The sequence below is a fragment of the Euprymna scolopes genome, chromosome 5, assembly GCF_053919585.1.
Source record: "Euprymna scolopes isolate OS-2025 chromosome 5, ASM5391958v1, whole genome shotgun sequence".
NCBI classification, from domain to species: domain Eukaryota; kingdom Metazoa; phylum Mollusca; class Cephalopoda; order Sepiida; family Sepiolidae; genus Euprymna; species Euprymna scolopes.
Genome location: NC_136486.1, coordinates 169937962 through 169954804, shown reverse-complemented (window position 1 = coordinate 169954804; position 16843 = coordinate 169937962). Strand labels below are relative to the sequence as shown.

The window sequence follows — 16843 nt, the reverse complement described above, 5'->3', positions numbered from 1 at the left end:
AGATAGAGGATTGCATCGGCAGTGAGATGCACCTACTGGAGAGGTAGAGTGATCCAATCATTTTTCCAGCGATTTTGGCAACAGATTTGATGCATGATATTATATGATATTACTAAATCGTCTTCGCTTAGTAAATCGTCTTTCAATTATCATTCATTGGGGGAATGTGGTTTGAATTAAAAACAATCATCATCATCATCATCATCATCATCATCATCATCATCATCATCATTCGAAATGAATGAATGATACTCAACAACAACAACAATCATTATCATCATTTTCGGTTTGATGCCTGCTTTACATCCTTGAATGTGTTGGATGGTGTTAAGTGAGGCAAAATTTTTTGTATAGATTGGATGCCCTTTTGGATGCATACTCAGGGACCAATAGAGAAAAAAAAGGATTTTTTTCATTACATGAAATCAAAAACTGATGCATTCATTGAAATCGATGCAATTTGTAAAAGATGAAGATAATCTGAAAAGAAAAAATGTGTTTATTCAATGAATCTTATCCTTTTTTACTGTTATTCAGACGAAAAAATTGCTGCTGAGATGGAAGTGACTATTGTGAGGCCATATTTATGCTGGTATCTTGAGTTGAGAGTATACAGCAAGATGTGCATGGAAAGAAATCCTTACCGAATTTTAGAAAGTCTCTGTGCACCTGGAGACCTCAACATTCTATGTATATTTTATCATATTCAGTTCCATTTTTATTCCAATAATCCTTAATCCACCTGTTTTTATTAGCAATTTAAAAGAATTTCCACCTAACATCATTTATTTCAATAATAATGGACAGCTTTCAGAAACTGACTTCCAAGCTAACCTATCTCTCGCTAAGTCATTATTTCTTTTTCTCTCACAGTCATCCTTATTTTCTCCTCTCATATTTTCCATTACTATTACCCTGCCAGTTGACCCTGTTCATCCCTATTTCAACTATTTTGTTTCTTTTAACTTAAGAATTCCATCCATTCTTTTAGTGTGACCAAACCAACAAAGTCTTCATTTCTGCACTCATCCCCACGTACAATCCAGATTTAATCTTCCTCTGAGGTCATCAGATCTAAGCCTGTCTTTAAGATTCATATTAAACATCCATATTATTATCATATCATTTCTCTTCATGCAATACTCACTCCATAACTCATTACACTTGATGCAGGTCGATTTCTCATGAAAACGAAATGAACGAGTCTGGCTACTTACTTATGGATTTTGTGAATGGTGAGGATATCTGTGAAGATGATCTCTACATTTTGCAGACTGATGATGGCTCTGAAAAAAAAAGTCTTTTATTAATATCAAATGAAGAATTCTGAGGATATCTGCCTAAACATTACGCTTACGTTTAGAAAGATAGTTGGTTTATAGTTGATCACTAGAGTCGCTATCTCTAGGTCTATTCATGGCTATTAAAACTTGTCCAGAATATTGCAGATTCTTGTATTCCTACATTAAGTCGAGTCATATATAAAAGTAGTTTCAATCCATATGATTTTGATTATTCAGACTATTGTCTTCATTTTTAGCGTTATTTTAAACGTTTCGACTGATGTAATCTTTCTGTTGAACTCCGGAATCTGCATGGAATTTCAAACAGAAACTTTATTTAGCACATGTGGGGGTAGTATGCTCACGTTCCATCATTTATGACTGCATAGAAGTCCTAATGAATTTACAATTGTATTTTCGAGTGTTGCATACACTGGGAATTTAACCTCCAACCTCCCAAATATTGTAGCTTACACTTGAATTTTACCAAGTACTTTATGCACTACGTGTCATTGTTCACATCAACAAGAACATTGTGAAAATAACACTCAAGATGAGAACAGTAGTCTAAATAATTCAAATGATACTAATTATCAATTTTCATCTTTACAATTCAGAAACATAGTTTAAGTCTGTTTGTTTGTTCACAAATTCTCCCAAGGATTTTGTATGCAGACTTATATAATCATATAACAGTATATTTGCATCATTATATTTCATTTTTATCAAAGATGGAAAAATAATATGTAGGGAGCACATACATTTTTGTCCTCCACCTAATATCGAAGGGAATTTCCATGAGCTAAGTTTCTTTTCAAAACTTTATATTTGTGGAAGATATTGATAAAAGATTGTTATAGCATGACCATTCTCAGCGGTCGAGAAGTTCAATTTAATTCTGAATCATAATAAATGCTCTCTCTCTCTCTCTCTCTCTCTCTCTCTCTCTCTCTCTCTCTCTCTCTCTCTCTAACTATTCTGTAAACATTCTAGTCTACATTCTAGTCTAAGGCTGCAATCAAAACAAAACCTGAGAGACTTTGATTACTGAAACAACTTTGTGATATTAATTCTATTCATCATGCATTGCAGATATTCTTTTATTATTCCTAATGAATTGCTAAGCATTCAGAATAAGTGAGCCCTCTTTCAACTAGCTTTATACAACCCAACGTTTTCATTTAGAGAACATATTCAAAGGAAAGTAACTCTTGCTTTGGTGAACTCTCTTGCCTCAGAGAAATGTGGACAGTAATGTCCATTTGCACATTATAGAGAACTTGCATGCCTACTTGACACTGTCTTCACGTGTCTAAGTTCTTTCTGTATTGGAGTTTGTCACAACAACCTGGCATGAGAATACTTTTCCCTACAAGTAAACCCTGACTTAATATTCAAAACAGGATAGTGTTCGCTGCTCAAATAAAATCTCGATGTGGCTAACCCATACTGTTTTTTACAATGAATGGAACACCTTCCTCAAGTGATGTTATCTCAAGTAACAGCACGAAGTTGAATTCTCCACCAGACTAGACGAATTCTTGTTCTCGGAGCCAGTAATACCAAGATGCCACAAAAAAGATATAATATTACACGTTTGAATGGTTAATTGCAAAGAGGAAAATGATATTCTCAACTTTTTTACTAATTCAGGGTTAAATGGTAAAAAAGAACTATGGAATATTCGATTAACTATGTATCTCATCTAGAAATCAAGTGTTAGCCCAAGAAGGGATCTTTTTTTGAATTTCTGAGAACTTTGAGTAAAGTAAAATGAAGCAAATAAAAGAAGTAATTCTTTTCTTCATTTGTAATGGAGAATAAATATTTGTACAAGAGCTCTATTCAGTTTCTTCATATCTCACAAATGCAACCACTACACATTAAAGCTTAAGCAAAAAACGTAGTAGTAACTGCGACGGCAGATGTTTTATGCCACATTATTGCAACCTTTTTTGAACCGATCTTGTAGATCTGTAGATTTCTTTTCGAGGACATTGAATAACATGAACAAAAAAACTTTTTTTTATGTTAAAGGAAGCCCAGGCTTTTGTAGAAGCAATGCATACTTAAATGGAAGTATTACTTAACATGACGTCACTTCACATTTCTTATAAATATATTTCTGACATATTATCTAGAACTTATTGTTCTACTGTAAGTTTGAATATCTTAGAGAAATTACACAACTCTCTTATTCACCCTATGTTATGTACAGAATGCAAAAAAGGTAATTACTAGGGCTATGACAAGAGAATATTCTTATCATTGTTTTGACTCTCGAGTATATATCCGACACAGTAAGACACAGTTAATCAATCGAGAACCGCATCACTCTATCTAAAAACATATAAGATATTAACGGATATATACTCGAGAGTCAAAATAGTGAAAAATTATTCTCTTATCATAACCCTAGTAATTAGTGCCTGCACTATATGCGTCATTTTATCAACCTGATGCTCTGCCTATAATAAATCTACTATACAATAAGAAAGTAGCATTCACTAAAAATACATACCATCTTCTCTTAACCAGTTTCTACTTATAGTAATAGACAAATATCCTCGTTTTCACTTTACTTTTGCTTGTCATGATATTGCATTGCAAAATGTTATCAAATGCCTTATCCAACTCTTTGTCATCTGTGCCATACCATTGTACATGCATTCGAACAGGTGCTCCAGTTCTATCTGACACAGAATTTCAAGCAGCTGAACCACTGCATATAATCCTCAAAGAAATGGCTAATGTGAAAGGTATAATGGGAAACTATGGCAAGCAAAGTCAAAAGACAATGCCTACCTACAAATCAATTTGAAAATGTTTCGTTAAATGCTTCACATTCGATATACACAATGCTTTAGACAGCCACAAATGCTATTCCTCACGAATGGCTATACGATTATCTTCATCGACTCTTAAGTTTATGTTCCGTTCTAATATAGCTATCAACAGCAGAAGAGATTCTTTTGAAACAACATGCCCAACTATCAAAATGTAACCCTATTTTAGAGAAGGCAAAACTCATAAAAACTAAGCCATGGTATCTTAATTAGTGTATTTTCATGAATTCTTATTTGTAAATACCTCTATGTGATGGCATTTTTCTAATTAAGTCTTCCATTTTATTTGACATTGAAACATCTATTATCCATTTCTTGAATCGGGTATGCTACAGAGTAATGAGGGCTGATAATGTGTTATCAAGTCATTTACTGGAACCAATAAAAGTCTTTTCATGACCGGTAAGTCACGTAATTGTATTCGAATCCTTGCAGTTAATAGAATCATTCCTTATTATGACCCAACTCATTGAAATGGATGGGTGTTCAACGTTTGATATTGGTTATTGGTTCAATGAAAATATATTTGACATTCATTTGATTATTTCAACTGATATTCGTTTCAAAACGTCTATTAAAAGGTTTGTTATTTTTAACTGATTTAAAGTCATTTCTAAATACTGCATTCAAGGATGCAATTCATTTTTATTTAGTAACTCTTGTTTGTAAGACATGCTTGATATTGTTTCAGCATAATATTTGGAAATATTTGTTACCCAAGGGTGCACGGATTTTTTTTTGTTTTTTTTTTTGCTACAGCTGCTCATATTACAATGTGTGAACACACAAATTGCAGCAGCAGCAACAGCCAACATATGCAAATGACCGAGCTATGTGCGAGCTGACGTCACAGGGAGGAAGAAGAAAAAAAAGGATAACAAAAAGAAAAACGTTGCCTGAAAGAGGACAGTAAATAGACGTGTTACACATGTGGCTGAGAGCGACAAGAAAAGACATGTCGTCAACATTGCTGAACAAAGACAGAATATCATGTGTTCGACACTGCAGAGTCGTGTTAAACACATTAAAGTATGAGAAGACTTTTGAATAAGAGACAAGGCTTTATTTTGGAAGTACCTGTAAATAGACATCTGTTGTTTCAACTGGAAAAAAGATTAAATCAAATTCCTTGTATCTTTTTCCTTGGGACTGTCTGCATACAATGTGTGGGGCCTGAGTATCGACATGTGATGACCACATTTCACTCATGGTTTAAATAAGAAGATATGTTTTTTATTTAGTGATACTATAGGATTCAGTACACAATATCACCTTGAATAATACTACACTGTAACTCAGCTCCCTCTGTATACACAGACATGAAAGAAAAGAATGGACAACCACAGAGACAGTTTATTTCAATAAAAATATAATTTACCGAACAAAATCAAAACTAAAAGGTCACAAATTTAATTACTAATACTTGGTTGACGTTCCCTTTGCTGTTTTTAATGCTAGGATCCTTTTACGCATGGCATTAATCAGGTGACGAAGGATCCTAGCATTAAAAACAGTCCCAAGGAAAAAGATACAATGAATTTGATTAACTCTTTTTTCCAGTTGAAACAACAGACATTTATTTACAGGTACTTCCAAAATAACGCCTTGTCTCTTGTTCTTGTTATCTTGAGGAATTTCTTGCCATGTCTGACGCAATAATGCTAAAAGTTCAAACTTAGAAGATGGCTTCTATTTCTTTTTGTGAAGGTTCCGGTCTAATATGCCCCAAGGTTTTCAATTGAGTTTATATCCGGTGACTGAGTTGACCATGGAAGTTTATTAATCCCATTTTTGCTCAACCAATGTTGTTTTGCCCTAGCAGAGTGACAAGGAGCTCGTCATCCATAAATAGGAAGTTGATTTTACCACTTGAGAATATTGGTAGGAATCCTTCATGTAATATTGAAATATTTAGCAGAATTGATGATTTTCTCGCACTCCAGCAGATCTAAAAAATAAATCATTCAATGTTACATACAGTTTAGAACCCAGCAAAAATTTAATGTCTATTGTTGTCATATAATTATCCATCAAGATTATATGCTTAGCATTCTGACCTTCATAATAATTTATGACGTAGCAACGAAGTAATCAGCTGAAACGACTACACAATACACAGTTAAAAAACTGGTCAAGGCTATGAGGGGCGTTTAGTAAGTAATGTCCCTGACTCATTTCCAGTTTCAGTTTTCTGATCTAGCTGAAATTTTACATGTGTAATGATTCATATATCTATGGGTTATGTGACAAATTACAGCTATGAAATAATTGTGATTTCTGATTTACAGATGCTTAAAGTGAGTTAGGTGTGAAATTGCACAGTAATCTGTTTTTTGTATTTGGAAGGACAACCACTACAGGAGACAATGAAAGAACTATATAATAATGACACGTTATCATTTAATCTTGAAAAACACTGGCATTGTGAATTCAAACATGGCTAGAAATTTGTGAAAACAACTCCCAAACTTTGTCGTCTTCCTATCTGCCACTAATGAGACATCTCTTAGTTAAGTCCAGGCTGCCATTTTGGAAGATCAATGCCTGACTATTTACTAAAAAGCCCAAAAGTTCAGGATTAGTACAGGGTCTGTAGAAAATATGATTCATTTGCATATGAAGAAAGTGTCTACCAGACAGATTCTCACGTTTTTGGCACCTTTCCAGAAACATTAACAGATTGAGTGTCCAAGGATTAATTTGCAGATGTGTCAAGAAGAGTCAATGTTTTTCAAAAGACTGATTACACTGAATGAAACCTATAAGTTAAAGTCAATGAATTGAAAACACTTGTATCTTTTCCTGGGAGAAGATATTTTGGTCCGTAATGTGCATCCCCCTAATCTTGTGATCTTATACCCTGACTTTCACCTCTTCCCAACCATGAAGTAGTTTTGAAAGGAAGGCGTTTCCTCTATAATGCAGCCTTGATTTCCAAAGTCACACCATGGTTGGAGGATAAACGTTGGGTGGTCTACAAAAACGATCTCCAGAGTAGCATTAAATTATGCGAGAAACGTGTAACTCTGGGAGCTTCCTGGGCCAAGTTTCGTTACTCTATGACTATATGAAGTGGGTCAGGACTTTTACTTATAGAACATCCTTTGTATGCAAGTTTGGACAACATTTTCCTATTTTTTTTTTTAATTATTATTCTTGTTTCAATTTCTACTTTTTAATTTTTATTTTTGGTTGCAGCGATTTTGATAGGTACCTGTTAGAAGCGAGTGCAGATGAGAGCGGCTTGAAAAATACTCGCTTCAGTCCAGCCAGCAAGTGCACAAAATCCATTTCAGATGCAAGTATCTCCCTGCACACGCAGGTCCGCTTGTCGGGTTGCACAGCAAAGTCTTCAGCACTCTATAGGCAATAAAGAAAATGCATCTTAAAAAGACAAACCGCATGATGCAAATGAATTTGTAAACAAATAAAATACACTTGGAAAATCTTAAAAGGGAAAAACATTCACGTGAAAATGTATTAGGATAAAAATGTATTAGGATAAAAAATGTCCACAAATTCTTACGAGAGACTTTGTCTGTCTGGTATGCTTTAATTTAAAGTACAGGGTGGAGCGATAAAAGTGTCACCCTAACGAAATAACACTACAGTTTTATTTCAAAAGTTTTATTAAAAAAACTAATTCAGTACAAGATTATGTAGTAGAGCTTACATCTATTCAATGTAACTGCCTCCAACCTCAAGCACCGGTAGGAACTCAATGAATACTTGACAGATAATGGTGATCAGGCTGGCTTTGGTGTTGTGGGAGGTCATGTTGGTGATGATCTTGATGTATGACCAAACGAAGTTGTCCAGCAGGTTCAGGCCGGGAGGAGGGGGGGGGGGACAGTGAGAAAAGTGTACAAAGTCGTAGCACTTTTTCTGAAGCCAAGCTTGGGTCTCTTTGGACTTGTGGGTCGGTGCCGAGTCCTGCCAGACCCAGGTTTTGCTAACGGCCACTTGATTACATCAGGGGAGAATCACACTTTTCAGCACATCCAAGTATACTTCGGTGTTGACTTTCGAGCCAAATTCAAAGATGTGAGATGGCATGATGTGGCGCTCACTTGAAACCACGCTAGAGAACATAACCGTGGCCAGAAACTTTGTTTTCATCACCCAGGGCATGTCCCTGGAAATGCTGTGTAGGAAAGTAGTTTAGATATTAGGAACAGATTTATTTCTGATGCTGTGTTGCATGTATCATCGGTGACCAAAAAATAAACGGGCCCGTGTACACTTTATGCGATATCTCCATTATTTATTTACCGATTGCTCTTATTTTACAGGACATGACAGAATCAACGACCGTGAGTACACCAAAACCCCAGTGGGAGCTGGGACAAAGAATTCACTATGTTAAATTTTACTGCAAGATAGGCTCATTTAAGAAAACCCAGGACAGTTGCATGTGTCAGTTCGAATGTGAAAAGGCTCCATCCAAAAGCAGAATTCAGAACTGGGTGGACCACTTCGAGAAATATGGGACCGTGGAGAACCTCAACGCTGCCAGAGAGAACCGTCCAAGCCACTCAGGACGTCCCAAGAAGCCCCCAGCCGAGCTGGTTGAAAGAGTGAGAGAGTCTCTCCAGCAGAGTCCGAAACGCTCTGTGCTTAAGCAAAGTCAGTCCCTCGGTATGTCCCGTGAGACTTGCAGGAGAGTGCTGGTGAACGATATCAGGACTTACCTATACAGAATACAGACGCTGCAGACCCTTACAGCCTCAGACCAGAAGCAGAGGAGGGCTATCGCAGTCAAGATACTCGAGAATATTGAGGAGACACCAAGTTTCCTTAACCTCCTTTGGACCTCAGATGAAGCCCACTTCCATCTTGATGGAAAGGCGAACTCCAAGACAAATGTTTTCTGGGTGTCCTCCAGACCCAATGAAGTAGCCACCAGATTTTTTTCTTTGGGGCTATCTTAAGAACAGAGTCTACGCAGGTAAACCCAGAACCATCACGAAACTCAAGGAAGCCATCAGGGAAGAGATGAAAGCCATTACTAATTTGGTCTGTAAGAACGTCATGGACAACTTTGTGCTGTACCTCAAGAAATACACGAAGCTAAATGGAGGCCATCTAGAACATATGCTGTAGAACGGAGAAAAAAAGGCCAAAGTGTCTAGTGTTTTGATGTGATGTTTTGAATAGAATAAACTAGTTATGACCAAAGTTTCATTTCATTTGGACAAAACACTAAAAAACGGGGCCTAATTAGAGTTAGGGCCCGTTTTTTGAGGGTCTAATGTGAGCTATTAATGTTGTTTTGCCAGAGAACAGGTACTGCTGGTATCACCATTGATGTTATTACTCTCGTAGGAATGTTTGTTTCTCACTGGTTATTTATGGATTTAGAATATTACACCTAGACTCAGATCAGGTTAAATAGTGGCCTACAACAGTTATAACGTCAATGGCGATACCACAAGGACCCACTTTTTGTTGAAACTGTCAGCAGTAGTAACCCCCAGTATACATGCAGCATAACATCAGAAACAACTCTGTTCTTGATACCTAAAGTATTTTCTCACATACCAAATGCTACTACAGAGATCATCATCATCATCATCATCATCATCATCATCATCATCATCATCATCATCATAAATTAACATGATTCATGTCAAGACAAATCCTATTTCAACCTGATTAGTACTACAACTCTGCATTAAAGTGGATCAAGCTGAAATGATAACTTAAGGGGTTACGCAAGACTCTCCAAGCCTCTAAGATTGGGGTCTCACAAATATCTCATTTTGTATTATATCAAGGAGAGAAGGAAACGAGAAGGGATGTTCTTAATAGATGTGAAACTGCTATTTCAGACTAAAGTGTGACGAACGGACGGACGGAGCCTTTTAGAGAGATGCTTGTATACATTCAAAATTTTAGGAAAGAAGGGAAGATGAAAAGCAAGAAAAAAGTGAAGATCTTAAGGAAGAGAGAAAGCTAGGCAGGAAAGGGAGGGGGAAAAGCGAAAGAAGTGAAGGAAGAAAGGCAGTAAAGAAGAAATAAAAGAATGGAAAGAGGGAGAAAGGCAGAGAGGAAGGTAAGAAAGAAAGAAAGAAAGAAAGAAAAGAAAAAGAAAGAAAAGAGAAAGCAATGAAAAAGTAGGAAGAGGAAGTAAGGAAGGCAAGAAGAAAAGGTAAAGGATGGAAAAGGCAAGAAGAAAAGTAGGAAAGACTGGAAACAAGGGGAAAGAAAAGCATGAAAGAAAGGGAAGAAGAAAGGAAATGACATGAGACGGGAAAGGAAGAAAGGCAGGAAAGAAGACAGGAAGAAGGGAAGTAAGGACGAAAAGCTGGCAGGGAGGAAAGACAGAAAAAAGGCAAAAAGAAGGAAAGATGAAAGAAATACAGAAACGCGGGGGGGAGGGGGTAAAAGTAGGAAGGAAGAAATGCAGAAAGGGAGGAAGGAAAACAGGATGGAAGAAAGAAATGGGAAAAGATAAGCAGGCGGATCTAACAAAGAAAGAAATGTAAGATTACAAGCAAAAAACTGGATGGAATTATAAAAGATTTTTAAAAAAATAATGGAGAGAAAATACAGAAAATGATGCATAAAAATTCAAAATTCAAAAATATAATAAAAAGCAAATAAAACATGAAAAATATGTTAAAGAATAAAAACTAAGACATTAAAAGAGAAAAATAAAGGTGAAAGAGAGAGAATATGCCTTAGTGCATCCTCTCTAATGGAAGCTTCCTTGTGTCATTAACCTTGGGGTCAATGGAAAAATAAAGTCGGTAATTACAACCAGCTTCAAATAACATTATCAACAACTTCTTGCTTGTCTCCATCTAAATGAGTCGCTCCCTTGCCACTCAACAGTGATGACGACCTTTCTGATTATGTCACTGATAAAAAACAACACAACAAAAAATACACTATTTATGTCATATTAGTTTTTGAAATGTGGAAGGACAAAAACATAATAAAATAGAAACAGATTGCAAATGTAGTTTTATAAGACAACTAGTTGACGTACTTGTCTGCTAGTACAACTTGTTTTTTTTAATGTTAAATTGTATGTTGCTTCATTGGTATCTAAATAGTTGATGAAGTTTAGTTGTTAAAAGGATAGTTTATCATATTTGCATGTAATAGTTCGAAAAATAAATGTCTTGAAAAGTGTTGGATATTGACAGGCGACTCTGGGAAGAGAACATCAGGTGGGTTGCACACACACAGATGGATATCATGTGAGGAATGCATAATCTGACCCAGGGGTATGTAAGAGGATATCGGTCAAAAGATTGAAATAATAGACAATGGGAAATATTAGATATTCCAACAGGAAAAGAATGTTTATATAAATCGGCACAAAGAGAAAGCCGCAGTTGGTTAGAAGGGGTGGGGCTGTCACATTTCTTCACGACCAACATCCGACCCAAGCACGCACCCACCTCCCATGCCTTCAGGAATGTCAAAACATCAGTAATAATTTATATTCAAAAGCTGACTTGTCAGTGTGAAATAAAAATAATTTACTTTTTTTATAGATCAACTGTGTTGTGTTTTACTTGCTCTCAGTGTGTATATATCTTGGACCAGTGACAAATGTAGATGTTAATAATTATACAGACTGGAAAGCGAATTTTGAACAACTGACCACAGCAAATACAGATGTGGCTCGATAGCAGCTGTAGGAGAAAGAAAGCTGCAATTGACTCTAGTTGGCTGTAGCTAGCGTTGAAAAAGCTGTAGCTCTAACAAGGTGGAGTTAAAGCTGTAGGAAATTGCAGCTGAAGCAAACTGGAGCTGGTGTAAGATAGATGAATGAAGTGTAAATATAGTTGGTGTTTATGTGCATAACAATATTGTCAGTGTATGTGCAGAACAATATTGTCAGTGTATGTGCAACGAGTCTCTGTTAACATATAAGTAGTTAACGTTTTGTGATATGTGGTTCGTCTAGTGTATATATATAACAGTGCACATACCTTTTATCTTAACTGTGATCTGTGATAGTCTAGCGTTATCTATTGAGTGTTGATGTATGTGCACATATGTTGTGTATTCGGGGTGTGTATATATCGGGGACATATTTATAATGGTGGACGACATAATACAGATAACATGAGACATTTATATACTGCGTACATCACATCTAGGAATGTGGTGACATTTCTTATTACACATAGGTGATGAACATTCATTATTGAAAGAGGGATAACGTTAACATTATTGAGGAAGAACACGTGAAATACAATACTTTTAAACTTGGAAATACATTATTGATGATGGTGTGAAGACAGTTAACACTTTGGAAGGGTTTTTCATATAAAGTTCGTTTACAAAAGCGAATCACAAAAATCACATTAGCTTTCATGGTTGAAAGATGACCAAACAAAGACTAACAAATATATGATGAGCTTTATTCATACCAGATGATGATGATGATGATGATGATGATGACGACGATGATGACGACGGCGGTGGCGGCGGCGGCCTTTAGATTTCTACATTTTCTTGGTTCCCTTTCTAGTCACTTCCAAAAGGGTTTCAGCTAACTCAACTCTTCTCTCTGACTCCGAACTCGACCGTGACCGAACTTTACTGCTCTCTTTGACTCCCTACTCCTGACTGAATTGACCCTCTGAATATATTGCAAATATCTTTTTTTGTGACGTCAAAGATGTGCTCCAGCCACGTGAATATTCTCACTTGGATTTACATACATGACTTCTGACATACCTTCGGCCACACAAAGAAAATTCCTAAACTGTTTTGTTTTGTCCTAACTCTGACCTATGGTTTATCATTATTTAGTTATTTCTAAAAACAATGGACAATTCACTAAATTCCTGAGATTGCACTATGTATTCACTTTTAACTTTGGAATACTCGGTTCGATTCTAGCCTTTTCCTTTTACCAAATATTGTTTTCAAACTTATTTACGTTGTTCCTTTAATTACTGGGATCTGTCCCCTTCAATATGTAACACATATATTAACAGCTTATCAACAGGGTTTAAATAAGGGATGCACTTGTTGTCGGTGGGAACATCAGCAACAGACACAAATTCCTCAAATCTTCCTTCCATGTGTTCTGAGTGGGGGGAAATATTGATAGTGGTTTCAGATAGACGAGTATTTTTCATGAAAGTTTGGCGAGGGAAGATTATAGATTGGAGCTCAGACGAGCACTTGCCATGAAAATAACGATAAAGCAGAGACAGGCACGCAATGTTTCTTCTTTGAGAAAGAGGTTGCAGGGAAGAGAAAAAAGCATCCTCCACTAGACTACGAAGTCTATTTTGAACTCTATCAAGGCAGGAAAAGCTGCTTCTAACAGTTCCTGCTCAGATGTGGAAAAAGCGCTCCATCCCTGGATGTACCTGGCTCTTATATAGGTAGAGAATTGAATCAGCAGTTAAGTATCTACCACTGCAGTAGAAGGATCCCACCATTTTTCCAGCAACCTTGGCAACAGATTTGATGTACATGTTCCATCTCAGATCAAGAGTAAACGTCAGAACCAGAAGTTTGTCAAAATATGGGGCCTCCCAATATTCATTTCAATTGATGCCAGATGAAGATCAGAGAATTAATGCTGTAAAGATAGAAGGTTGGTTTTATCAAAATGAACCAGCCACCTATTTCTCCAATGTATCACGCCAGAGGAGAAGAAATCAGAGAGAACTTGGTCATTTATGGCCTTTTACGTGTTACCATAGATGATAGAGTCGTCAGCATAAATATCTACCAATGATCTTAGGATGTGATTTGGGAGATCATTGATGTAGACTATGAGAGAGTTGGACCCAGAATGGACCCCTGAGGGACTTCAGCATTAATACTGTGAGCTTCTGGTTTTTGCCCATCAACCATCACTCTTATGAACCTACCAGAGAGAAATGGTTTAATAATCAAAAAGCTATTTCGGTGCCAGTGCAGAGAGTGACCCGCACTATTTTTTAAATCGTATTTCCACGTTTAATTAAAGTTTTATGATATGTTTTTTTTTATTCAATTGTAAGGTTAAAGTACAGAATAGGTAGAAAACACCCTCTCCTCCCCATGTTAAGAATGGCTTTTTAAATAATAACGTTATTATTTCAGCACGGATCACTCTGCATGAGTACGAATATTTATAGCTATACCATAGTTGGAGATCTTGTGGAGTAGACTTTTATGCTATACCCTATCAAAGGCCTTCGATATGTCAAGAGTAATTGCCTTAGAAATGAAGCCTCTGTCGAGAGATTCACTAATTCTGTGAGATATAACCGTTAGCACATCTGCTGTAGATCTAGCAGAATGGAAACCATATTGCATGTCACTGAGAAGGTTATTTTTGTTGAGGTGGTTGACTACTTTTTTTATTAACACAGATTCCAGCAACTTACTCATGGCTCACAGGAGACTTATTGGTCTGAATTGAGACGGAGATGATTGATCACCTGAATTTTCAAATATCAATCATACTGATGAGCTTTTCCAGAGTGTTAGTTCTGGTTGACGCTTTTGCAGCAGTATAATTAAAATGCCATTAGGGCCGGTTGCTTTACTGGAATCAAGATTTTTGATTAGCTTAGTAATATCACACATAGATATTTGTATATCACATAGCGTGTTTTCAGATACAGGAGGAAATATGGTCGGTTAGCACCATTGACCTCATAAGGTAGAATTAGCTGCTAAGTTCTTGACAAAGAGTTTGGCTGTGTCTGATGACGAGATTACCACAGGACCTTTCTGCTATTTGCCAAAAACTGGTGGAAACCAAGCAGCTGCTCAGTTACTTTGGACTTGACAGACTGAGCATACAATCTCTCAAATTGTTTATTACTCTTTTACAGTTGGTGCTGGCAATCCTGAAAGCGGCTTTAGTACATTGATTACGTTAGAAACAATGGAAAAAGTGATTTTTGTGTGCAATGGCAGCAGCACATTCTGGAGAGAACCACGGCTTGTTGTTGTTTTTTTGCTGGAATTATTTGGAGAGTATGAAGCGGTCTATATCTACAATTAACCATTCCATCACGTCTGGTACTATAGACAACACATTCTTTTTAAACATGGAATTCAGAGGTAAATCTGATATAAATTAATGAAAGCCATAGAGTATCGATATACTGTACAATGGAGAGGTACGTCTGAGGACTCATTACATTTCGTTTTTATCTTATCTGATACAACTGAGTGGTCAGAAGATCCCAGTGGAGACAGTATGGAAGATGAACATAGCTCAGGGCAAGTTGTGAGAAAAAAGTCTAGGAGACTTGCATATTGACCATTAGTATCGGGCACATAGATAGGTCCGTAAAAATCTGAGTGAGGTCATAAGTATTTTTAACAGAAATTCAGCCAGTTTGTACGTAGCTTTAGAGTACGTAGTTTTAAAGGAAAGTAACCTATTATGATACATCTTAAGAAGTCGGAATGCAAAATGAGAGAATACTACTTCAATCGATTAAATAGTTCAGAAATTCCCATGATAAAATATATCTGAAGAAGGCCGGAGAATGTATTGGCCAAAACTAATAAATAAGACAACCAGCCTGAATGATATGAACAATATAAATAGGTATTAATTCGTCTTTTTAGTTCGACAAATTGAAAATGCAATGCTCGAATGACGTCCTTAAAAATATTGAACTGAGTGGAAAGGTTACAAGCATAGATGATCAAAAGACAAAAATAAAACCTTAAGACATCATAAAATTAAAGGTCAGCTAAAACCATAGTCTATTATAGATTGGTTTGTTTTTCGTTAAATATCAAAAGTTCATCTGAATGCATGATATATGCATAACATATATATATATATATATATATATATATATATATATCAGATCGATGCAGACTATGAATCGATGCAGACTATGAAACTTGTTCGATTCTCTGATCCCAGCTACTACAACGTTTTAAAATATATTTTATTCCTGTTTACTATGGATCGATTTTCTTATATAAGGTATTATACTGAAGATGTCTAGTTGCTGTTGTCTATTCGAATTTTACATAACAATTCTTCTCTAGTTAGTCATGCCTCAGCCATTTATCAAAATACTGAGTCACTTTGGGGTACATGTTTACATCTTGTGTAGTGTCTGTCGTTGCAAGAAGTATCTTGAAAACTTATTCGAAGGAAAAGTATTCAATTCAAGGAATAATTAATTCACAATGTTGTCTACCTTAGTTGTCTGTCTAGGTGACACAAGATCAGAACGTGGACGACAGCAATCAAAATGGACCCGGATGATATATCAGATCGATAAGTGACCAATCTTTGATGGTGAAATCGTCAGTAGTTATTTGTCTCATGTGACGTTGTTTAGGACCGCCATATATGGGTTGCCATATTTTGGCATGTGATACAAACCAGGGAAAAAGCCAAGTAAACCTAACTAGAATGAAGGTTATGCAACAAGAACTGTTTTTTTTTTAATATTTGTATCCATTTCAGTCCCTTTTGGCTTGACTATTTCTGTCAATTAGACATGGGAACAATTTGACGGTACAAAGGAAAACAAAAATTATGGGTGCGATCGACTTCCATTTAAGTTAATGATATTCTTCAAATGAATGATATTAAAGTGTCAGAAATTTCACTATTTTATCCAGTCAAAAATGTCCTATTTACTTGCGTCCACATGAGAACAGAGTTAAACAGAATGTCTAGTTTTTATGTGGGGAAAATCCATCTCCAAAAAAAAAAACAACGTCTGAATTGAGACAAAACTAAAGAAATACCTCAAT

The 16843-nt window shown here is 36.1% G+C and overlaps 1 protein-coding gene across 6 annotated transcripts in view; it reads right to left on the bottom strand.

Moving 5' to 3' along the window:
* The window catches only part of LOC145277037 (epithelial cell-transforming sequence 2 oncogene-like), a 629231-nt gene that overhangs the window by 86321 nt on the left and 526067 nt on the right, over nucleotides 1-16843 (bottom strand). For all 6 annotated transcript variants that reach the window (XR_013868093.1, XR_013868092.1, XM_080128670.1 and 3 more), the window contains exons 18-19: nucleotides 7344-7489; nucleotides 1218-1286 (exon numbers count right to left, since the gene is read on the bottom strand). Coding sequence is in view for 4 of the 6 variants with exons in the window: in XM_080128670.1 (XP_079984796.1) it covers nucleotides 1218-1286; nucleotides 7344-7489 (215 nt within the window). In the remaining 2 variants the exon portion in view is untranslated. The remainder of the gene's footprint in view (nucleotides 1-1217; nucleotides 1287-7343; nucleotides 7490-16843) is intronic.